The 24,484-nt window shown below is 40.1% G+C and overlaps 1 protein-coding gene across 2 annotated transcripts; it reads right to left on the bottom strand.

Annotated features, from left to right (window-relative positions):
* Window positions 1-906: 906 nt before the first annotated feature.
* Window positions 907-23,802, bottom strand: parp4 (poly (ADP-ribose) polymerase family, member 4). Of its 2 annotated transcripts, none has more exons than XM_058616291.1 (39): window positions 23,687-23,802; window positions 22,227-22,354; window positions 21,838-22,063; window positions 19,861-19,981; window positions 19,135-19,213; window positions 18,889-18,993; window positions 17,975-18,136; window positions 17,260-17,397; window positions 16,960-17,133; window positions 16,029-16,180; window positions 15,716-15,847; window positions 15,176-15,274; window positions 14,751-14,934; window positions 14,358-14,490; window positions 14,048-14,190; window positions 13,781-13,912; window positions 13,029-13,115; window positions 12,659-12,823; window positions 12,202-12,248; window positions 11,269-11,350; window positions 10,552-10,689; window positions 10,260-10,449; window positions 9,799-9,869; window positions 8,882-9,069; window positions 8,688-8,787; window positions 8,020-8,190; window positions 7,805-7,885; window positions 7,432-7,512; window positions 6,751-6,846; window positions 6,487-6,663; window positions 6,152-6,187; window positions 6,001-6,045; window positions 5,695-5,784; window positions 4,821-5,180; window positions 3,385-4,289; window positions 2,921-2,987; window positions 2,731-2,833; window positions 2,385-2,517; window positions 907-1,794 (listed from the first exon to the last, which is right to left on the bottom strand). In XM_058616291.1, exons 2-39 carry the CDS (start codon window positions 22,350-22,352, stop codon window positions 1,587-1,589), a joined length of 5,727 nt encoding a protein of 1,908 aa, XP_058472274.1. In that variant the 5' UTR covers window positions 22,353-22,354; window positions 23,687-23,802; the 3' UTR covers window positions 907-1,586. The 2 variants fall into 2 exon arrangements, with proteins under 2 accessions (XP_058472274.1, XP_058472265.1); XM_058616282.1 differs by having other exon boundaries at window positions 4,821-5,183.
* Window positions 23,803-24,484: the final 682 nt, after the last annotated feature.

Consider the following 24,484-nt stretch of genomic DNA (forward strand, 5'->3'; position numbering starts at 1 on the left):
ATGGTGAGAAAAGAAGAAAGAAACTTAAAAAAAATCTGACAGAAATCTTTTTTTTTTTTTAATGTGCATATTCTTCACTCTTTAACTCTCTACTGTGTGTTTCCAGCGGGGGGTATTTCCAGCTTTTTGGCACCAGGTCCCAGAGTCGGAGGGTGGGAGGCGGGGTCGCACATAGAGACAAAACGTCCGTTGTACCGGTGTGTTAATGCCACGAAAAGGGCCGCTAATGCTGGCTAAGCATGACTGGCAGGAGGGGTGACCTCCCAGAAAACCCTCTCCCGTGCACACACCCACACACACACAAACCTCTTCCACGCCTTCCTCATCGCACAAAGCAGCGCTCCGGCCTCGGCACTGACTCACACTTTCATGTCTCTCCAAAAGCCAAATGGCCAATTTTCTAAGAAGGCAAAAGTGGCTGAAGACAAAACTGAACGCTGACTTCCTCAGAAGTGGAGACTTCTGGGTCGCTGCCTTGTGGTGGTTGCTGCACTGCGTACAAAACAGTCTACAAAAGACCCTGGCAAATGATGACCCCCCCCACACACACACACACAGACACCCCACCGCCCCCTCTTGCTGTTGTGCACCAAAACTCATCCTTCGTATGTGAGATGAAAGTCAAATCTCCCTTCAAAACGTCCCTAACACCCCATCACCAAGAACTAAAGTGTCTCACAAGGAGGTCAAAGCAGGCAGGATTGCTGGGGGCCCACATGACCATGGCTGATTTTGTTAATCCACAACATAAAAAGTTGTAACAGCCTTTTACATTTTTACGTTTTTTGCTGTTTGTTTTAGGTGTCATAGATTAGCTATACTGCTTGCTTCTTTTATATGAATATTATTTATAATACATATCTAAAACCCACGTCATTTGACAAACTCATGCAGTTTTTGTGCATTTTTTGTGCATTTTTTTGTTTATATATACTGTAGATAATAAAAATGGGAGAAAGGGAGGAAAACAAGGTGATAGGAGGTGTGAAAGAAAAGCAGCTATTATAAAATATGACAACACTACCATCTAGCGTTTTAGTACATACTGCAGCAACAGATCTGATATATAGTTCAGTTATACAGCTGTTTCTGTTTTATTTACTGAATTAACTGTTAATATTGAGGAAAGAAAAGAAACATTTTTTAAAATATTGAAGCCTGAAGTTGTCTCTGAGCTGTGTTTTTTCTTTTTGTTGTCAAGATTTTATGGTCCAACCACAGACTGTACCTAAAAATGGAAGATGACTGCCTGGATGTAGCAGTTAGCCACAAGGGGGGCGACTCTGCTGATTTGAATGGAAGTCTATGGGATAATAAGCTTCTACTTGATTCATAACAAATGTAAACATTTTCACGAGCACTTAATGGTCTTATTCACTAGTTTTAAAAGAAAATTATGTAATTTTTTTTGCAAATTACTGTATATTCCCAATTACATAAAAGAGATTAGACGTCAAAGCACAGCACATATGAGTGAACAACAGAGGTTGCGGGTTTCTAGGGACATTAAAAGTTCTCATTAAAAAGGCAAACACTTTTGATTTTCTCTCCCCACTATTTTTTCTTCATTAACCTTACTGGCCACTTCAGTGCACCAGCAGAGGGGCTTCAGTCCTCTGCAGGTTCAAACCACTGAGAGGTGAGAAGGGAGGCGGGTTTTCGTAGCCCAACAGCTGACGGGTTGACGACTCCCAGCTCAAACCGAACTCCAGACGGCTGTAGATACTCGGGTACTGTCTGTCAGCCCAACGAACCCACTCCACCGCCCTCTTTACCTCCTCCCAGCGCTCTGGCCTGGAAAAATATTAGTTTGTTGTTACCAAAAGGAGAAACCGTCAGCAGCCTGGCTTTACAAATTCATCCTGAAGGGAAATTTACACTACATGATGTCTACAAGTACCTGTTATTTTAAAACCACTCAACTCTCAGCAAAGCGACGTTGTGCTGCACACAGGAACTGATTTGTTTTATGCAAGGATGGATTACTGAACAAGCCCAGGGGCCCAAGGGCTCAGGGGGGGGGCCTGAAATCAGAGCCCATGTGCTACCATCCCTATTTTATCCACCCCGATGTCTCGACGGGGCACTCAGTCAACTAATGAAGGTTAAAATAAGTGATATCTGCATGACAGCACCTGGCTGGTCCCAGGGTCTCATAATCGGCCCAGGTTTTATGTCAAAATAAGCACAGAAACAGCAACATTGAACTGGTAAAGTGAGACGACTACAAACATGTTGCAGTATGACTGAAAAAAAACAAAGAAATGCCCAAAAAAAGCAGTTTTTTGTTGAAAATGGTGCCTGTTTGTGTTCTGTCTTTAGGTTTATACCTTCTTCTTTTTTAGCACAAAAAAGGTATATTTATGGTTCAGTTTTGGACAGACCTGGGCTGAGAGGAGTTGTCCAGACAGAAGAGGCTGCGGAGCAGTTTGCCTTCCTCCAGCTTCTCCACCCTCATCAGCTGCAGAATCAGAAGAGTTGCCACCAGCCTCAGGATGTCCGCATGGGCTCTCACACCTACAAACCCCACACACAGGGAGAATGAAGGGAAATGAAATTACCACCACGTTTGCTGCTTCAGCGACTTAAAATGCTTTCAACGTTGGTTCATAGCAGAGCCATAGTTGCAGTTCCACACATTGGTGCCAGGTAATTATATCTAAAGTACCTTTTTAATTCCAATAATTAGAGAAAATGACATTAATCTGTTTATGTTTTGCGACAACTCACCTAAAGAAACGATGCCTTTGTTCTTCAGGAACACATTGGCAAAGAAATCCAGGTTAACACTGATGATCTCTCCCAGTTCTGGAGTCAATTCCCAGTAGCCCTCCTGCAAGAAATACGTCAGTTAGTCATGTCTATTTGTCTTTTGGAAACGGAAAAATTAATATATGATAGCAATAAAACAATTTCTTACAGAGTGCTGCATCTGGAAGATCTGTGACCATTTGAGATTCGGCAGTCCAGGGTCTGGCAACACACGTCTGCAACAATCACGATCACAACAGAACACACTTAGTGATTATTGACAGTGATGTGACTGCTACTGATTATGTCTGTGAAGGTTCTCAGTCATTTGGGTCATGGTAGTCTTGAAGTGCTCAAACAAAAGGCAACCTTCGTTTTTGGCACTAAAAGACATCTACTGGACTGTTTCACATGCATGGATGCATGATTAAAAGACATTAGTAGAAATGAAGACAGGTCATTTTGATATGTCAAAAGACAACTCTGTTCAGGTTTAAGTCTTTGGGATGTCGCAGAGTCAATATGGACCACAAACTCATTCTAACACTTACCGGGGAGAACTGTTATGAAAGCAAAGTATTCTATCTGTGTTTTTCAAACCGAAACATCCGAGAGAAATGCTTCAAGACTCACCTGGCGAGATACCTTCGCGTTTTCACTCTCTTCTTTGGTGCAAGCAAAGAGGATGGACTACACACCTGGAACATTGCTGCCTTAAAAGAAACACCTGTTGGTGGAATAGGTGCTCCATGTAATGATTGTGTTCTCAAGGGTCGATCCTGAGACAGAGAATGAGTGCTGTATGATGTCCCATACAAAACAGAGCTTTCTTTTTCAGCACTTCTTGGGACATGAACTGGGCCCATATCAAGATCCAGGCTGTCCAGGACCCCCCTCTCTAGGTCCAGAGACGCACCAAAACCAGCGCTTACTGATGGAGTGTGTTTTTCTTCATACTTTTCTTTATATATTACTGCGGAAGAAGACACTGGGACAAATGTCGGAGACATTAAAAGGGTCATAATGCCTCCAACGCTTTCTGGAGCATGGGTGAGTGAAGGATAGTGTGAAACAGGAGGAGGAGGAGGAGGTGGTGGTGGAGTGCCATCATACCTCACCATGTTCGGAGAGAAAATACGAAGCGGAGGAGGTGGCTGATGCATTGGAGCCTTGGGTTGGATAGGAATAGGACAAGGGGGAGGAGGTGGAGGTGGAGGTGCATGGCTTCCAGGATGACATGGGATGGGAGGTGGGGGGGCAGGGACTGAAGGAGGAGGAGGAGGAGGAGGAGGAGGAGGAGGAGGAGGAGCAGGAGCAGGAGCAGGCTTGTGTGGAATTCCCTTTCCTTGGGCTTTGACATACAAGCCAGATCTCTGTCTTTCAGAATAAGAATGAAGATCTACATGCATCGCTTGTGCGGACCTCCTAGGTATTGTAGCACTTTGTTTCACCGGACTTAATAGAGGTTTCATGGGCATCCAGGACGATCTCTTCTTCCTTCTTGAAACTAACATGTCTTGCTCTTCCACGACAATGTCCTGAAACGAGAAACAATCAAATTATTATTATTATTATAGCTATTATTATTATTATTATTGTTATTATTAATATTATTAATAATAATAATAATAATAATAATAACAATCATCAAAATATATTTTATACCTATTATGTGGCTTTGAACTGAGCTTTATTTGCTGTCATTAGTAAATTATAGCACTATAACATATTCATGTATTTATTTATTTTCTCCTCTTTTATCTTTAGCTTTCAGTTTCTGGTGTTTCTTCATAATTGCCCAGCCCTGTCCACACATTATTGCCTGTTTAGTGATGAACATGCAGGAATAACTTAACACTACACATCTGAATGAGAGTAGATGGCATCTTGCTCTGGATTAACAGCAGCACACATGCAGTTGTGCTATTGGACTTTGTTTCTACAATGTTAGTGCTGCCCTGAAAAGAAACACCTGTTGGTGGACTAGCTACTCCATGTAATGATAGTGTTCTCATGGGTGGATCCTGAGGCAGAGAATGAGCTGATGTCCCATAAAAATCTGCTCTAACCTCAGAGCTCAGTTGTTTGCTTGCTGTTCTTGGGAGTCTTCCGGTGGGTCTTCTTGCACCTTCATCTGGTTCCATATTGAGATTCAGGGTCTCCAGGTCCACACTCTGTAGGTCCCGGTCCACACCAAGACTTATTTGAGATGCAAGATAGGGTGAAAGATGCTGGGGAACGATTGAAGAACCGGAAACAGAGGCAAGAGGAGCAGGAGGAGGAGGAGTAGGAGCAGGCATATGTGGAATTTCCCTTCCTTGGGCTTTGAAGACAGTTCTTTCTCTTTCAGAATGAGGATCAATCTCTTCATGCACCCCTTTTGTGGACATCCTATATCTTGAACATTTCCTGTACAATGTAGCAGGGCACTGCTAGAGAGGGAGAAGAGTGAGGAAACAAACAAAAAAGAAGTCAAAACCTGTTTGTTTGCTGCTCTCAGATCAAGAGATAACAACTTCATAATGAATCTCTTTTGATACCACTAAAAGTCACTTCTAATCCACAAGCACACACTGTAATGCAAACTTCAAGCGTTTGTAATGTGTCAACTTTGGCATTTATCACAATTTCTATCAGATAATCAAAGATTCTGCTGAGATCCTTCCAACAGAGGGACATGGACAGGTGCGCTGGTTTTCATGTGATGACACTTGTAAATGTATGAATGTATGACTGTAAATTGGCAAACTCTCTTTTAGATTCTCTCATTATTTCGAAGGTTTCTTTGCAGCATAGGAAGGTGTGAATGAGGCTGTAAACAAAGACCATCGGAGGTGGGAATGACAAATTCTGTCTCAGATCACTTGCTTTACATTATGTTCAGAGGTATTTGTCGAATTATTATATTATTATCTATTATTATTATTATATTAACGATGTTACCTTCTCAAATATATTTTCAGGAATCGTAGCACCATGGTAATGGTCTTCCTCAAATGAAATGTCCATGTCTTGCTCTTCCATGACAATGTTCTGAAGAGAAACATCACATCATTATTATTGTTATTATTATTATTATTGTTATTATTATTATTATTGTTAATAATAATAATCAAAATAGCTAAGTTAAAGAAAACTTAGCTATTATATGTAGATTTGAACTCTTAGATTAGAGATTTGAACATGTGCTTTATTTAAAAATAGCACATGTGCAGCTGCAGTTTAATGCATCATGGGACGAAATGTTACCTTGAGATCTAACGCAGATCCTCCTGCTACTCGATAGCTTTCTAACTGCAATAGAGGGACAAAAAAACAACCAAGATTGGTGAAGCTCTAGAACACGTGCTGAGAGGGAGCACTGATTACACTGATTACACTGCACACAGGACGATGTTACCTCAGCGCACACGTCCATGGTTTCCTCTTCCTCATCCTGAAGAGAAATAATGAACTATTGTTAATCAAAACATAGTTTAAAGAAAACGTACCTATTATATGCGGCTTTGAACCAATCTTTATTTACAGCAGTTCTTTGCCTAATCATCTGAACATTTATTTTTATCATCTGGAACATTTTTATTTCTGCCACCCTTCAATTTGATGATAATTACTTTCTGACTCAAAGTGATCAAAATCTATCGCAGATCTAATTTCCCTTGGGATTAATAAAGTGTCAATTGATCTATATCTATATCTCCATCTATTTCTAGCTATCTATCCTTGTGGTGTTACCTGCATGGAATCACTCGTGTCCTCAGATGAAAACGAAAACGCCATTTTTTCCACTTCCTCTATCTCTTCTCCGCTGTCCTGAGGAGATTTCCAGCCCATGTAAGGAAGGACGTCCACATCTTCTTCTGCAATCAACTTGGGGATGTCTGTGAAACCCTCCTCAGGCTGTTCCGTGTCCTGAAACAAGGTAAAATGAGGTTTGGGTTGGCCGTCGTGGTAGAAGTGAAAAGGATACGGCTGAACGAAGTTGAAAGTGGCACAAACCCTTTCCTCAACGGCCACAAAGCTGGTGAACTGAGAGAGAATGGAGAACTCCTTGCTTAACTCGATGATGAAGGACTTCAACTCTGCTTTCTTTCCCTGGGGGGGAAAAACATAAAAGAATCAACATAATTCATTTCTTTGCCAATGTCAACAGATTAGTATTAGTGCATGTGGGGGACGTGCTTGAGACATTTAATTGTTTTGGCCTATTTATTGCGCATAATGCGGGGTTACCAGCAAACACAGACAAAGAGAATATCTGTTGATAGTTATCGTGACATTCTACCACAATGAATACATACAACTGACAACTTTCACAAGTAGTTTTAGTGTCGAGGCTGAATCTGAACGAATCTGAATCTGAAAAAGACCAATTTAAAGCAGTGGTTCTCAGACTTTTTTTTTATACCAATCAAGTTCAACCTGAGCTCTCAAAGTAACACCGTGATCGCCAACGTTAAAATACAGCGGTGTAAATCGCCCGAGCATAGTCCGCTACAGGAAAAAATGGGTGAAGAGGCCATTTAACCATCACAGCTAAGTGCCTAAGCGCCCAAAAGCCCTTTAAAGATGTGAGGATCAGCCAAAATATCCTCACTCTGTATGGTTTTTGTGATTTTGGTCCTCAAAAAGACACACAAAGGCACACACACACACAGTGTGAACCCGACATTAACACACCTCATGTTCAGCTTCACTGATGTCCAGGCTTCCGTCTTCATAATCCCTGATGAGGGCTCTTGCTGTGAGCTTGTGAAGAAACTGAACAAGGAGGTACAACATAATCACAGCCTCATCATCATCATGGTCATAACACTCACAGTGAACCTTCATCAGTACCTGCTGGGTGAGCTACTGATGACAAATTTACAGTGTTGTTTTTTCAGTGACAGAGGCTGTCTGATGAAATATTCATCAACTGACATTACAAATATTGAATAGATGTTGTTTTTTTTCCTAGGGTTAGATATGTCATGGAAGCTGTGGATTTTTTTCAATGTTATACTGTTATACGGATAGTGTTAAGATTGATTGAGAGTGTGTGAAGACTTACTGTGCCTCTAGTTTTCTGCAGCTCACTGGTGGACACCATGGTTTTGAGCTCCTGACCACTCAGGTTGCCAAGGAGGGTGGCCTATAGGAAACAACAGAAATATAGAGCTTTGGTTTGAACATGATCTGCTCCATCATATTGTACATTTCTTTGTGTTATTGTCTGGTTTAGACAGTCACATGGAGCTCTGGGCATTTTTTTTACGGATTGCGTACCTGGGTGCAGTGCGGTACAAAGCCGTAAACCAGCGTGTGACAGTTATTGAAGAGAGCGTGGAGCTGTTTCGGGGCTTGCACAGGAGAGGGCGCAGTTGGGCTGAACTGCTGCCACTTCACTGACACCGAGCTGCAGCCCGGTGCTGCCATGCGCTTCACCTGACGCTCCACCTGCGACCAAAACAGATGAAATTAACGAAGCCAGTCACATGGCAGCAACTGTAGACCTGGTGAGGATCAAAGCGGGGCATGAGAATAATGAAGGTGACTAACCCTTCTGTTACCATCCTGTTTTTTTAATATTCAAAATCTACCAGAAAGCAGACAAACAGAGCTTTGTGCCCACACACTTCTACAATTCTACAGCCATAAAATCAAAATATGAATATTATGATGGTCATAAGAGGGTTATAGAGACTTAAAATGTTGCTTTGTTGTTGATCGACAGGGATTTTCACTAAACAAACACGAGACCTCGTCATGTGGAGATGGAAGGCTTAGTCAGGATTGACAGTGGTTTGAATCTAACAGACATTTATATTTAAATGTTGCGCACGACAAGCTTTAATTGTTTTATGATGAATTCACCTTTTTGCTTCATCACACAGTGATTTGAAGTGGTGACATACACTCAACAAAATATGTATTGTTTAATGTACTGGTCTCACCTTTTCTGCCCAGTTGTGCTTCATTTTTGTGTCAAAGAATTCGTAGGCTCCACCCCCTGCCTGGGCCAGAGTTCTCAGCATGTGTCGGTTGGCTGTTGGGCTGAACCACAGAACCATAAAACTTTAACTTTAAAACGTTTAACTAAAATAAACCAGAAAACCCTGTGATTTAAGACCCTTTGCTCTGTTCAGACCTGATGCCACAGGTGAAGAGGCGACTGTGCTGAACGTTGTCTCTGACCAGCTTCAAGGTGAGCTCTGCGTTGTGAATGTGGCCGTCCGACAGCAGCAGCAGGTTTCTGACGCCCCGGGATGGAGGCAGCAGGCTGAGAGTGCGCAGGGGCTGCCAAAGCTCAGTGCTGCCACCTCTTGGATGGAATTTCTACAAAAAATAGAACTAGTTTGATGATGTGGGAAGCAGCGTGGGATCATGGGAATTGTTGTCTCTTGTCCAAGAAAGACTAACCTACGAATACTAAAAATAAAAATCTTAAATTGACTATTGTTCCCCACCTTAAGTATATCAAATTCTGGTTTGATGGAGGAAATGATTTCAGTTTCACATTTCAGTAAAGAACAGTACATATTACATGTTTAGTACTGCAATAAAAATAACCAAGTGACACCAGTATTAACAACGTTAAAATACAGTGGTGTAAGTGGGCCGAGCCACATCAGCTAGGGACTTTTCACAGGAGGCAGATTTATTCCCAATTTATTATAAACTTTTTTGGTATTTCTTTCATTTTCTACGCACTGTACTCCGCTCAAAATTTCTCAGCTCCACTCCACCACCAGAGGAAGCTCGTACCACAGTTTGAGCTAATGAACTGTAGTTAGTATTGTAGAAGAAAGGCTTGATACTTTGTGTAGTTGTTTACAATAGCTTTTTTTATACTTATCTAGAGATGATCACGTTGATCAAATATATAAAAAAACACAGAAAACTTTAAAGGATCTCAAATATGCGCTTGCTCCATGTCACAATCAACACAACACATTGAGTATTTCTTATATAACATATATATATATATATACAGTATATACTGTACATATTGTATTGCCATGGCCTCTAGGTTCAACCACAGTGAAAAATGTGTGATCGGCTCACCTTGATGAAGTTCCCCATGACCCTACGACTGTCAGCAAGAGGGCATGGTATCTGGAACGCTCCCCAATAATCTGACGGACAGAAGCAAATGTGAAAGTCAGACAAATGGAGAATGATGACCCCACCAGGTAGTCGCTATTTCATTCGAGATATGTCTGACGGGATCCTTATCTATGAGAAATCTTCTTTCTATCTTTGTAAACACTGTATTGATCAATACAGACATTCAGCATTACTCATTCTGTAAAATAAAGGTTTTCATTATCTGTAAAAAGTGTGCAACCGACTTGTCTTTGGTGATTTTTATTCACCATTCAAGAGTGTATAGTAGATTATTCAAGAAAAAAAATATAAACCATTCACTATATATATATGATATGGCATGTTTGCTTCTTCTTCAAGGGGGAGAAACTTCTACTTTTATTAAAAATATACATGAAAAGACATTAAGACAAACTGACCAGTGCCAAATATCATGGCATTGACTCTGAGGTCGTTGCTTAGGGCTTTGAGGACCTGAAGGGCGATTCTCTGGGCCATTTGGAGAGGCTCTCCCTTCATGGACTCGGACGTGTCCAGTAACAGGATGACTTCATTGGCTTCCGAGCTGGAACCATTGTCAAAGTCTGGATAGAAAACCAACATGCAGGCCTGGAGGAGACAAAATTATAGATTCAGCAGGAATCAGCAGAGAGAGAGAGAGAGAGAGAAGTAGAATAAGAGCCAGAGAGAAAATGAAAGGGACAGACAGACCTGGCTGTCTTTGTCAGGGTGTTTCTCCACCCACATCCTGGGCAGGTGGACCACAGACAGACCGACTGACAGCTGGAAACCCTCCACACCCATGGCTTGTCCTGGTAGCACGCTCACTACCGCCTTACAGTCTGTTCTCTGTGGAATCACAAACACACGCACGGAGAGGGAGACAGAGAGAGGGACAAAATAAACTTTTAATTATGACCCTAATTCCATTTGATACAGAGAACTTAAAGGGGCAGCAAACAATGTTTGTGTCTCTAGAAATCCTAGGCGGTGTCGATGTGTGGTCACAAAGCTTCTCTCTGAGCCAGTGTTGTGTTGTGCCTTCATAAACACCCCTGCCATGAAAAATACACCCACAACTGCCGTAATGCACATTTGCATGATGGGGGTTGTCCATTTTAGAATGATGCAGGAAAAGGGGAACAAAGCCAGTAGCGTGTAAATCAAGTTGACATGTTTTCCACAAACACTGTTGTGCCAGGAGAATACCTGAGCATAACTAGGCTCATGGTGAAGTAATATAAACAAGGATGGTGTTGTTTTTCTATCACAATTACACCGTGCAAACACTGATGACAAGTTTGATCCAAGGCATTGTCCACTTCAGCTTAACCCGACTCATACCCGACGGGAATAACTGGGGAGTGGATAATTATCCATATTATAATAAAAATACAGGAAGTATAGAATGAGAAACACTCAAATTACCTTCATCTTGACTTGATGAGTTATGCACTGCAGGCTGCTCATTACAAAGGGCATCTCAATGGACATGTCCAGAGTGAAATCTCTGGAGGAAAGAAATGGTAACAGTTTTTAAGCAGCAATGATAAGCAGCCTGGTCTCCCAGAAAACAATACTGCAGGATTTGTACATTCTTTATGGACAAACATGTATGGGTTTAAAGTTTTTAGCAAAACTGTGTCACGTGTCATGTCATGTCAACATTTGTAAAGTGCTGCGCTGTAAATCTCAGCAATTTGAGGACAAAACTGTTATTGTTAAGGCTTTTTGGGCTTCAGCCTAACCTGATACATGGATATTATGCAAGTTTTCCCACTCCAAACTCAATTAAAGAAATGATTCTAACACATTTTGACTTTATTTTGTTGTTCTCGTTTTCCCTTGCGGGATTTGAATAACATTTGCAACAAAACAGAAGCCTCAAAAAGATGGCAGGTGCTGCCATTTTAAACAACAGCAAGGATATATAGGCTCTTCGGCTAAAAGGCTTTCTACTGACTTCAAACAATGGGAACAATGTGACGCATTGGTGGAGGAAGTGAAAAAGAAAAGCAATTTTCACAAAAAAAAAATCCTCCTAAATTAATTGATAAAATTGATCTTATCAGAGGTTGTCAGAAATGTACAACGGCAATATATGGTCCTGAAGACTGGCTTGTGGTAAAGCTAGTCAACAGATCCTCTACTACACAATTTCACAAATGTCCGGTGTAATTTTCAAAATGCAAAACTGGTTTGTACATTCCGACTTTCCGTAGAAACAAGATGGTGGCCTCTGTTACAACCCTCCAAAAATTTCCACACTGTATCTGTATGCATTAAAGATGGAATGATTGTACTTCTCAAAAATATACATCACATCAAAATGCAATAATATAGCCAAAAGATATTGCTTACCTTGAACTCGCAGCCTCTCCGTCTACACACACCTTAATCACACTGACCTGTTTTATAATGACAATGATGAAAACATGAGGCTAAAAAAACAAAAAACAAAGTTACATACATTATAACAAGCCCTTGACTAAATGTAGGTTCAATATTATTGCTCTTTTGTTTGAACATCCAAACAGAATTCAAAAGAGTGTGGAATAAGTTATCATTAACCAAGGGAAAAACATTCTTACTATAACAAATAAAACTAAAATAGCAACACTTGGCCTCTCAGCTCATTATTTCCTCAGCAAATATGTGCCACTTTGTTTAAGATGTGCTGCTAGATCTTCCTTAACCCAACACAAAAGAACATTTAATTCTATTCACTCGAGTAACAGCCAGCAGAATACGAAGTGACAGAAATAGTGGGATGGGATTGTTTTAGTTTCTTCCACTCAGAAACTAAAGCTTTCCTTACTTGTGTGGTCTGGTTGAGTGCTGACCGCTCCTGCCACGGAGCCACGGTCCCGGGCAGGGAGAAGAGAACACTCCCATCCCTGACGATCAGCTCGGACACAAAGGTAACTTTGATGAGGACGGTTGCACCGGGCGGCAGATTGCCCACACTGATGGTGAACACGTCCTGCAGTCAGCACGAGATACATTTAGTCTTCTCATCCGGAAAAGGATGATGTACAGGTTTATTCCTCACCCTCTCTCATACTTTTATGATGTGTTATATGTTAGTTGTCTAGTATTTACAGCGTGTGAGACAAACGATTAAGAAAAATTTAAAAAAATAAAACAACAACACACAATCAATATAAATAAAAAAAGGCTGCACATACAGGGGCATCCTGGTCCATGAGATATGCTCCGTGACCTTTCTCAATAGCCTGTTTGTATTCTCTCCGAGCCTCCAATTTCTCCTTCACCTAAGAACAAAGAAAACAATGTTGAATAGATTTCCATTATTAAGTTTTGTACATAATAACATCTTGATGATGCCAAAAAAAATGTGACTTAATTTAAAAAAATTTCATTAGTGTGACTTTATGCTTACTTTTGGCTTTTTTTTTTTTTTAATAATTATTTTACCCTCTGAGGAAATGTGTCCCTACTGTGATAAACCTTATAGTCTTACATTACTTTGATTACAGGAAACATAATTTTCTTTTAATAGCAACATCACGGTCGCTGTGGATGATTCGCATAAAGTCCTGACTGAAATGGGCACGAGAGCATAATCACACACTAGGTGATTTCACAGCGGTGCTCTTACTGACTCTCTATGAATGTCTCTCAGGGTCTGCAAGTGTGTGACGATGGGCATTGGGATTAAGCCTAAGGTCCCCATGCATCCCTGGCTGACTGTATGTGGAGCAAACCCCATGCAACAGCAACAATTGTATCCATTATCAGTTCATCTGTCCATATTATTTCGTCTGAAAATTGTGTAAAATATGGATGAGGGTTTCCCAAATAAAATAGAACGTATTCATATTCAAGTTTCTGAAATCAGATGACGGATTGATTGATCAAAATAACAAGTTGTTATTGCATAAATCACTGCAGCCCGAGTATAGAGGTTGTGACCCACCTTTCCCACCACATGTTTCCCATTAATGAACGCCTCAAATCCACACACTGCTGCTAAATCGTCCAGCGGGAAGACATACTTCGCCTCAATGGGCACAGTGCTCATGTTGGTGTATTTCTGGAAAATGATGACCTACAAGAGGAAAAGGAGACACAGAGGGGAGATAAACAGGATGCTGCCTGTGCTTCTGTTTTTTTTTTTTTTTTTAAGTTGTGAACCATTAAACATCTGATGCAAGATCTGATTACGAAACCCAAAAATAAATACCTGTGAGACCATATCCATCAGTTTGCACTTCACATGAACAGCCTGCAGAGGGAGCTGCTGACCAGAGCTGTCTAACAGTCCAGGCGTCACGTCCTCCATTGGGTTTTTGATGATTTCGATTCCGTCAGCCTCCAAATTGATCACTGCACGCACACACAAACAGGACAATATCTTTAGAAAGCTAAGAGAGCTAAGATGCAGACGTAGGAACCTTCACCATTTACATTGGTGTGATAATAACATCAGATGTAAATGTAAACATGAACTGTTGAACCCGTTGGTGAACTGTACAGCGGTGGTTGGTGCTCACATTCATTAGAGAAAGCTTCATGGGAGATGTTGACGTCAGGGCAGAACTCCTTCGGTTGGTCGCCCTCGAGGCTGAACTGAACCACGTACTTGAGTTTCACTTGATCGGGACTATACACCACGTACTCATCATCCTGCAGCACAAGTGCGATACGGTTATGATAAAGTCAGTAAAAGTCAATGACGTGAGCAAACATAAACGCTGACAGACTGGCGCTAATTTGAGGACAACTTTGGCTGCCTGAGGTTATTTGTACACAAAACATTTACATCATTGTCTTTTAGAAAACAAAGCAACACAGTACAGTGCATTTACATTTAGGTGCACATGCTAGGGCTGCAACAACTAATCAAATGAATCTATTTCCACACACAAACACCCTCGCACTCCTACCTCGAACTCAGAGTGAGAGTTTGGGGTGCAGCGGACTCCGTGCACGCTGTGGTGTCCCTCTGGGGCTTCGGTCAGCGTGAAGTCTCTTTCGGTGACGTCCTTGCAATCTCCCAACGCCACGTCACACACCAACAGCAGCCGAGAGCCGTCAGTCACACTGGGCTTGGAGTATTTCAAACAGCTCCTGTCAGGGGTAGCAGAAAGCCGCTTTAACTAAAATGGCCATGCCGTCCGAGCTCCCAGATTGCACCGGAGGATTGCAGGCTCCATACTGCAACATCTACCTTCTGTAATTTGTTTGTCAGGTATTTTTTGTTCTTGTAAATACTGTCAGTAAAGGGCAAATTAACTCATGTGTCCAATGTTGTAAGTAAGTTGGTATGAAGCATAGAATTCCCCATGTTAGTTGCAGACTTTTCACAAACCTAATAGCATTGGTGAAGTAGATTCCACTGCCCAGATTACCAATATCTGTTCTCCCAATCCCATGATGCTCCACTCCAACATGAGGCAACAGCAGACCACTACAGAGAGAATAAAAAAAGTTTACAAGTCGAAATTGCCGGAGACTTTAACAATAAACTCAAATAATAATAATAATACATATGGTAATTCTAGTCTCTTTGTTTTCTGAATAAGAACACCTTGGATTATCCACCAATAATTAAGCTTTGAAGAAGGAAAATGAGAGAAATAGGTCAATGTTCCTGTAATATTGCAACACTGAGCTGACTCTAGGCATACATAATGTGCATAATCATACTCATATTTTGGTGATACCAATCTTTTCCTCTATCAGAGGACAAATCTATTGTCTTGAGAGTGAATCCATTAACTTTCATCAAGGTTTTTTGATTAAAACCTTAAATTACATTTAAAGCAGGGGCCAAGGTTGGGGGTTATGATAGTCATTAAGGGCTAAATTGGAAGGGAAAATCTCAATTTAATGAATCGCGTGACCTCACCGAGAAAGGATTCCGACAAAGTTGCTGGGGCTGGAAGAATGAAGAAGTGGCTTTATGTTCCCGATCTCACTTTTAAAAGTCTGAAGCTCCACCCCTCTGCCGACTCTCAGAACCTGTTTGATCACCATTTTCCTGCAGATAAAAAAAAATGAGACAAACACACATTTTAAGTTAGCAAAGTGTTGTATTTGCTTGTTGTTGTTGTCCTTTTTTGCTGTAAATGTGGGTCATCCCCTCAATGATCTCTCCAGTTTGAATAAAGTTATTGTTCTTATTATTTTCATAAAAAATTGCATCTGAGGTGGTACACTACCTGTCTCGCAGCAGGGTGGTCACGGCGTGAAACTCCGAGCATCTGGGGGGAACGGTCTCAATGCAGCACCTGAGTGCGCGGTACTTCCCCACACAGGAAGGAGTTGGGCTTCTCAGAGTCATCTCAGTCACATTCAGGACATCTCTAATCAACTTGACAACAAAAAAAAACAAAAAGAAAGAAGAAGAGAAATCATTTAAGTAAGAATATACACACAGGGGTAGAGGGAGTAACCTGCATTTATGATTATGAGGTAATAAATTATATACATTTTCGATGATTTGAAAACCCTTTAGTTTGTTTTTTTTCCCCTTTTCGACTAATCCCTCTCTAGGGGTCACTAGGAGTACAGTGAATATAGCCCCCTGTGGCTGGGGTCAATTTAGAGCATCCAATTAACTATGAGCAATGGGGATTGGGTACATTGCCAGCCACTGACCTGGTTGGGACGCAAACCCTTTGTTAACAAGCCAAGTTCCCCATCCGCTTGGCCATGCGTTGTCCCAAAACCCTTTATTTTATGGTCCTTGGAATAAACCTGACTATAAGTATTTATTATTATTATATACTAACTGACTATTAATAAGCCTTAAAAATATTCTTATAAATAAATTTTAATGTACATAAGACACTATCATATTATTACTAGATCTAATATAAACCGCAATAAGACATCTATTAACAATAATAAGACAGTATAAGTGGTAATTAAATCTTAATTAACATTTGTATTTCTTTTTAACAGCCTTATTGAATGACTAATCTGAAATGATCATAATATGGAGTGGATTCCACTCACAAAATAAAGCATGGGACTGGGCCCATATGGGTATTTATGTCTATGCATAGGAAAGGCCTTTTTAAATCATGTGCTGTGTACTCATGAGTACAGTACATATGAATGTTTGTGTTTGTGTGTGTTCTGTGCTACCTGACAGAGGTCCAGTTTTTGAGAGATGTCCTTGGGGTCAGGAACACAATTGGGCCTCTTGTGTGGCAGCAAGACGTTAAACTCGACGAGGAGATCTACCAGTTCTTTTCCAGTCCTTTCCCCCTCCTTCAGCTTCCTCTGAATCTGGACTAACAAGCCTTCTGCTCTGCTCACCTACACACACAGACAAGGAAGGGAAAACAAGTGTAATTGTCTTTGTGACTCTTTTTTCTATTTCAGAATGTACAGTGCACTGACGGTTAAGCTAATTACAGAACAGTCCCGGGAGAAAAGACTTACATCATTGAGGCTGAGCTTGTCGATTGAAACCAGGAGGATGTTGTCAAGGTAACCCAGGGCCTCAGTCCATAGCAGCTCCACAAAAACAGCCACTTCCTGTGATAAGTTTACGTGGCTCAGTTTCTCCTCCAGCAGCAGCTGTCGGCCGGATAAAGAGAATGTAAATCAACATTAGGTTCAGCTACGGTACCAAAAGCTCCAAAATATAACACAATATCCATTATCCAATATCAATGTCCACATTTCCTGTCTGTGGGTGTTTCTCGATGCTTGATTGCTCTTGTTCACCACGTACTGTCTTTGCCACATCAAATGTATTTAGTATCCGTTTCCTTTTGACCGTGACATACAGTATCTAAAGTCCAATAGGACTGACAAAGCATGAGCCCAGTCAAGGGTTACATCTGCCCATCAACAAAAAAAAAGAAAAAAGAAAAACATGCACACATAAAGCGAACGTGCAAAATCCACACTAATCTTCTTCCTGAGAGGCACCAGTGCTAGTTACTGCAAAATGAATGCAGCCCTACATGAATTCCTATGGGATACCTTATGTTATTGTTGAACAGATTTTCTGTCATTTGCAGCAAAATCTCCAGGCACATGGATGGGCAATTACAAACGTGCTAACAAAGAAGTCCCTGCAGCCTCATGTTCTATGTTTTGACATGCCTGTTGGCAAAAAGGTGGTACACAGTTAAAAGAGTGTTGTGACCTGATGCAGAGGTGCTGAACCGAGTCCCGGGGCCTGTGGAACGCTGTGGAACCCCCCACACAGAGCATTGACCTGCAAGGTGTCCCTCACTGCAACAAACACCTCAAAAGCTTCCTTTGCAGTGGACGGAAACACAAGCACCTCCTTCACTGCCTCTGGAGTCTGTCGGCACAAAGACGGGGATGTGGTTATCAGGATGTCTTGGGTTACATTTAGTGAAAGCTTTGGGTCTTATCACAGGGCCACACTTCACAGCTTTTCTAACCTAATAAATGGGACATTTTGTTTCATGAAAAAATAATAAATAAATTACAAACCTAACCCAACATACATTCTGCCACTTATACTATACATATATCTATATATATGCTTTGTTAATAATATATAGTCTGTTATTGTATAGTGTATATAACTATATTCTCTTTATAACTGTGTACACTTCTGGTTAGATGCAAACTGCATTTAGTTGTCTCTGTCTGTACCTATGTACTCAATGACAATCAAGTTGAAACACCAAACCCTAAATATCACATAAACCCTTCACTTAGCCCTTTGATGACACAGTTTTATAGCATTGTCATTTGAAATGGTTGGCGATGGCTAAATGTGTCAGTCGAAATATGTTTTTAACATGTTAAAAACAAGTTAAAGACAGTAGTGGACTGATATTAGTATTGGTAGACACTCAAGGTTGTGACATCAGAATCTACTGTATATAAGACATAATAATGGCTAAATGTACGTATCCCTAAAGTCTTGAAGTGATATGAAGGTACTTTTTGTTTCTCAAGGGAAGAAGCAAGAAGTCCAACTAACCAAAAGTTGCTTTGTTTGCTATATTTAGCTCACAGAAGTTTAGTATGCTGCCACACACGCTTACTGGAGACATCTGGGACATAAAACAGACCTCATACCTTGGTATTAACATCGTTCTTCCAGTATCTGACCACGCGGTACAGCTGTCCTTTCTCTCCTTTGCAGCTCTGCAGCTCTACAACAAACCAAGTGTTGCTCCTACTCTGGAGCAGCAAACAAACAACAATAATAATAATAATAATAATAATAATAACAATAATAATAATAATAATAAAGCCTGTTATTAGTCGTTTTAATAATAGCACTGCTGTAACAGCAGACGTAATAAAAGAAAGTAGCTTCACCTTTTTAAAGATTGAATACTTGGCCACTTGAAAATGATCCGGATACGACGGGAGATCGGGATCAGTTTCAGAGTATAGTCTGTGAAATTTAAGAAATCACACCAAAACTGCAGCGATCAGTCACACGAGAAATGTTATTTTACCATGGGTGTGTCTTTAAACTGTAAAGCTGTGAAATTTCAATTCCTAAATAAAGAAAATAGTTACATTTGGTCTTACAATGACTCCTACGGTGGTGTGCCATGCCTGTAAGCAACAATTATCTAATTTATTGTCAATTTATAAACAGATATGAAGAAAGCAGCACAGATTACTTTAATAATAACAATAGTGTGGTGCATTTAGGTCTCTGACCCACAGACAGGTCACAGGAGACAGTGTTTTTCTGTTTGTTTATGCTTGTTATTCAAGACATACATGTTTGTTTGTTTGTTTGTTCTAAAATCATAACTACATGATTATGTATTATGTGTTCAGTGTTTGATTGTTAAAAATGCCTGGCTTACCTTTACAAAATAAGATTGCATGTTACCGAAATGGAAGTAACAAATAGTCAGAAACTTCATATGCAAAAATATATTCTAGTGAAAATGTGCATTGTGAATTGGGTCACAATTGTTCAGCATCTTTTATAAAAAAAAAATAGGCCCTGGTGTAAAACACTAATGTAGCTGTATTTATATTATCATTATTATTATTATTATATTTTGTTATTGTACTCCTCACCTGTACTTTATCAGGACGGGCGCACAGCTCGGCACACTCTCAAGCCACTGACTGGGATGGGCAGGGTCCACAGGCTTGGCTTGGACCTTGGGCTGCTCAAATTCCACTGCGCTCATTGGCTCTTTTGTATGAAAGCAGTGGTAAAGACAAAGCAGACTTGTGAATGTTCTTGTGAAGAAAAACACAAAGGCGTGCACACCTGACACACAAACACAACCTTTATCTGAACAGGTGACAGTCTGTCCACACATACACTTCATCAATGTTGAAACAGAAGAGGGAAACTACTGAGCCAGATTTGGTAAGTGTATTTGTGGAGTGACACGCCAGACAATAGCTGTAATCATGAGTCACTGTGCTGGAACTGGGTGGAGTCCGGATTATTGATGAGGATTCTGTAACCGGTTGAGACCACATTTAGCATTTTAAAATCCCATACCATTGCAGAGTTGGTAACTTGGATTTTACCGAAGGGAGTTTTATCATGGGGTCTCCTGGTTTAAAGAAGACACCGAAGCTCAGAGCATTTTTATTTTAGGCTTTTCTTTATAGTTTTTCTTTATTCTGTCATACTCTTTCATGCATCTTATGCACGGCTGCATCAATTACTCAGTTATTTTGAAAAGAAACAAGTTTAGATGTTGAAAGAAACACATACTTTCTGATTTATTTGATTATCTGTAACAGTAATTGTTAAATATATTATGTATTTGGTTTGTGGACGTCGTCATTTAGACATCTGTGTTAACACCAATTAATATATTTGTTTCCCAATTTACCTACTTGTTAAGGGCCAAACAACTAGTGATTTGAGTAATTGAGTTACATGCATCAGACATCCATGTTTTTGCTGGATCACACTTCCATGTTTTGTAACTGAATCCTGTATTGTGTATTTTGATATTTTAACATTCTGTATTCTTATCCTTTCTTTTGCATGAATATTAGGAATATTTGTTATTTTGTCTGTCTTCAACCCTGTTGAAAGTGCTGCTATCCATGACTCTCATGTAAAAGTGAGGCTTTTATGGTTAAATAAACCTTATAAAATAATAATAATCCAAAATAAGTATAATTATTAGCTGCAATGAAATCTTAGATGTTGTCATGGTGTGTTTTCTTTTTAGGATGTCAATTACTTTGCCTGCAAATCTAAGCCAGAATTCAACAGTAAGAGCATGCATTTGTCCAACAGGGATCAGTAAAGCTCCATCTTAGTTTCAAGTGGCAATCCATGCAATCTATATTTATGCTCTGTCCCCAACACTGACGGTAAACACTTATGTCTGGACAGCATGTTCCAGACTTCACCTGGTAATTAGACACCGTGAAAGATAATCAGGCCTGATTCTGAGGGAGGAAATTAAAGTTTGATTAGAACTGAGTAGCTTCCTGGTACAACTGCGGTTTTGTTTTGGAACCAGCAGCGGCAGAAATGCTATGTCATTTCCCTTAGATTTTAATAATATTTACTTCAAGTTTGGTCACTTCTGCTAAATAGAAAGCTTGTTTTAATTATTGACAAAATACTGAAACCGATCAATCGACTCTAAAAATAATAAAATAAATGGATTGAATAATTGTTGCAGCCTGTGATGACACCCCTCAAAATGTTAGCCAGTCACTAATGTAAGGATGAGAACTTAAAGCAACAAATTGCTCACAACATGTATTTGCTCGTCTTTTTGCCTCAAACTGCAATTTCAAGTTGAAAAATGGTGAGTTGTGTATTATTACGTAAAATATGTTATTTTTTTCAATTAAAGCTATTAATTAAATCCTTTTCATGTCCTTTTCAAGGAGGCAAAATAGACATCTACTCACATGAATATACGAAATAGAAAAATAGGTAAGAACATGCCTATATTTTTGTACCTCGCTTCACGTGTATATATTGTGTTTATTACTCATTTCTAACTTCATTCCAATTACAGATGTCTATATTGTGCATGGGGAAAGTGCATATAAGGGAAGTACCTTGACATTTTATTGGGACTGGATTCGGTGAGTGGAGAGGAAGAGGAGGTGAGGAAGCTGAAGTAGAGGAAATGTCCAATTTGTATTCATCAACAGGTAGCAGAGCTCCTCTTTCCACACAGGTGTACACATAATCCACCCTGACCACAGGGGTTTGGTACTTTCTGATGTTACGTAGTCTGCTGGCGCTCACGGTCGACACATCATTGGTCACTATCAGAGAGCACTGTGGCAAATGCAGGCAAGAAAAATACTTTTTTATTTATGTACACAACAAGCAGATGTTCCACAGACGCAGAAAAACTCTAACAAATGATTGATGGTATAGACATTTCTACAAACATTCTTGTCTACTTTCCTACGGAGGAGGAATGATTACATCAACTGACCTGTTTATTGACCAAAAAGGAAATGGTGCCCCCATTCTCTGTTATTGCTGACTTCAGCTTCTTCTTCTCCTTGAAAGACAAAGTTTTCAGGTCCAGAAGCACAGAGCAGTTCTCAAACACAGCCATGCCTGTAAGGAAGGGCAAATAAACCAAAAACAAGTTATTCTTTTAGATTTTTTTAATGTACATAAAATGTCATGCTTTTTATATCTTGGCACATGCACAGCACACTTGTCACATTTGAGGGCCTAACATACACCTACATTTGTTTCCTGGAGTTTAAACCTATGACTAACAACACTGGTTCTAACCATAATCTGGTTAAGAAATGGACAAACATTCCCCAAATGATTGATTTCAGCCTGAAATGTGTCACTGTAGTCAATGAAATCCTGTTGAAATTTGTCCCCAAACGTAACTTATCACATACACAGTGAGGACACATAATTGACACAATGCATGCCCTAACTAAGTGCCTTACCCAATTCTAACCCTAAAACCAGGTCCTAACCCTAAAAAATGTCCTCACGGGATAAAAATGTCCGCACAAAGAGAGGTTTTTACGTTTTTTTTGAACCTCACAAAGTTATAAATAGAAGTATACACACATAGGTAGTACCTAAATCTTTGAGAGGACACTCTTTGGCCTGATGCATTCCTTAGCCCCATACCTAATCATCAAAACTAAATGCCTAGGCCTAACCCCAATAATAGTTAGTAGTAATAAAAGTTAATTCAAACCCAAACCTATATCTAAACCATACAAAAAAAGTTAGGGTATGTCAGAAATATAGCTGCAAACTTCAAACTAAAAAAACTAACAGAGGACATGGAACATATTCACATTAATTGCATGATAAAGTGGTTATTAAAATAAGTATACAATACACAGACACACAAAAAACACACCCCTCTACTTGTCAAGATACTGCACTGATTTACAGTCTAGACAGTTGGAAACAAAACCCTTATCCCTAACCAGTTAAGTCCTGTTCATAGCCTCAACCTAACCAGTTCTTTACCTTTTAAACAGAGACATAAAAATTAAGTGCTGCCTCATTATGACCAGCTTTGGTCCCCATAAGACTACGAGTACAAACACGGTCAGCGTTTACACCCTGCCAGGAAATGTCCTATCCTAGCAAGTGTATTGCTGGGAAAGTAACGCGGAAGTAAATCTCGCTCCCGTGTTGCAAAACAAAACACTTATTAAACGTCTACAACAGTGACAGACTTTAAACACATAAACCCCTTTAAAGTACCGCTTAATTAATCTGTATGGAGTGACTTAAAAATAAAGACCAAAAAATAAGTGACGCATTCCCAGGTACGTGCTGATAAGACACGCTAAGCTAGCTCTCTGGAACAGTTCGTCACATAAACGTTGACAGCGTTAAGTAGAACACGTTGAGACAAGACTGTGTTTATTAAAGAAGGTAAAAACTTAAGTTTGCTCCTACTGTGCTCATCCAGGTGACAACCCCAGCAGCAAATGCTGTCAAGCGCTGATAGACGCTGGAGGAAGAGTCACAGCTGCTGCTGCGCGCGTGTGTTACGTGGTCACACAACTTCTGGCGTTCTTTCAAAATAAAAGTAACATCCGCTGCTTAAATGAGCAAATATTTCTAAGTTAACACTTCACAATTCCTTCTGCTGTTGTACCAATTCAAATAGCTAACATGGTGATGTTTTTATGCACTGATATATGTATGTACTGATATTAATGTGAGTGGATGAAAACCAACCAAAGTCACAAGTCTTTTCAAATTAAAATGACTTATTGGCAGAAATTGAATGTTGCTAGCAAAAGGGATGTTTGGATGAGTGTTCAATCACTTTAAAATATAAAAGCTGTTCAGTTTCCATCATGGAACCATAGTTTCTCAAAGTGGGGTACGTGTACCACCAGTGGTACGCAAGCTTCCTCTGGTGGTACCTGGAAGGAAAATCCGAAATACTGTTCTACTGTATATACCAGGGTATGAGAACTCAGAATATTGTCTCAGGTGTTACTTGATGCTGCCAACTTGCAAAGCAGCCACGTTTCTACAGGAGCCTGAATGGACAAACCAGCCACAGCATGTGTTTTGCATTTTGAAATCTAAACTCATGGTGCATTCCATTTACATCGGAGGTCTGAGCTAATCTAAGAAAAGGTTGTATACACAGATTGTTCATGCACATAGATGTTTCTCACTTTTATTCCATCATCATTTTTTATTTACTATAATGCTGTTCTTCTTTTTACCTGTTTTGTA

Source organism: Solea solea, chromosome 2 (assembly GCF_958295425.1).
Source record: "Solea solea chromosome 2, fSolSol10.1, whole genome shotgun sequence".
NCBI classification, from domain to species: domain Eukaryota; kingdom Metazoa; phylum Chordata; class Actinopteri; order Pleuronectiformes; family Soleidae; genus Solea; species Solea solea.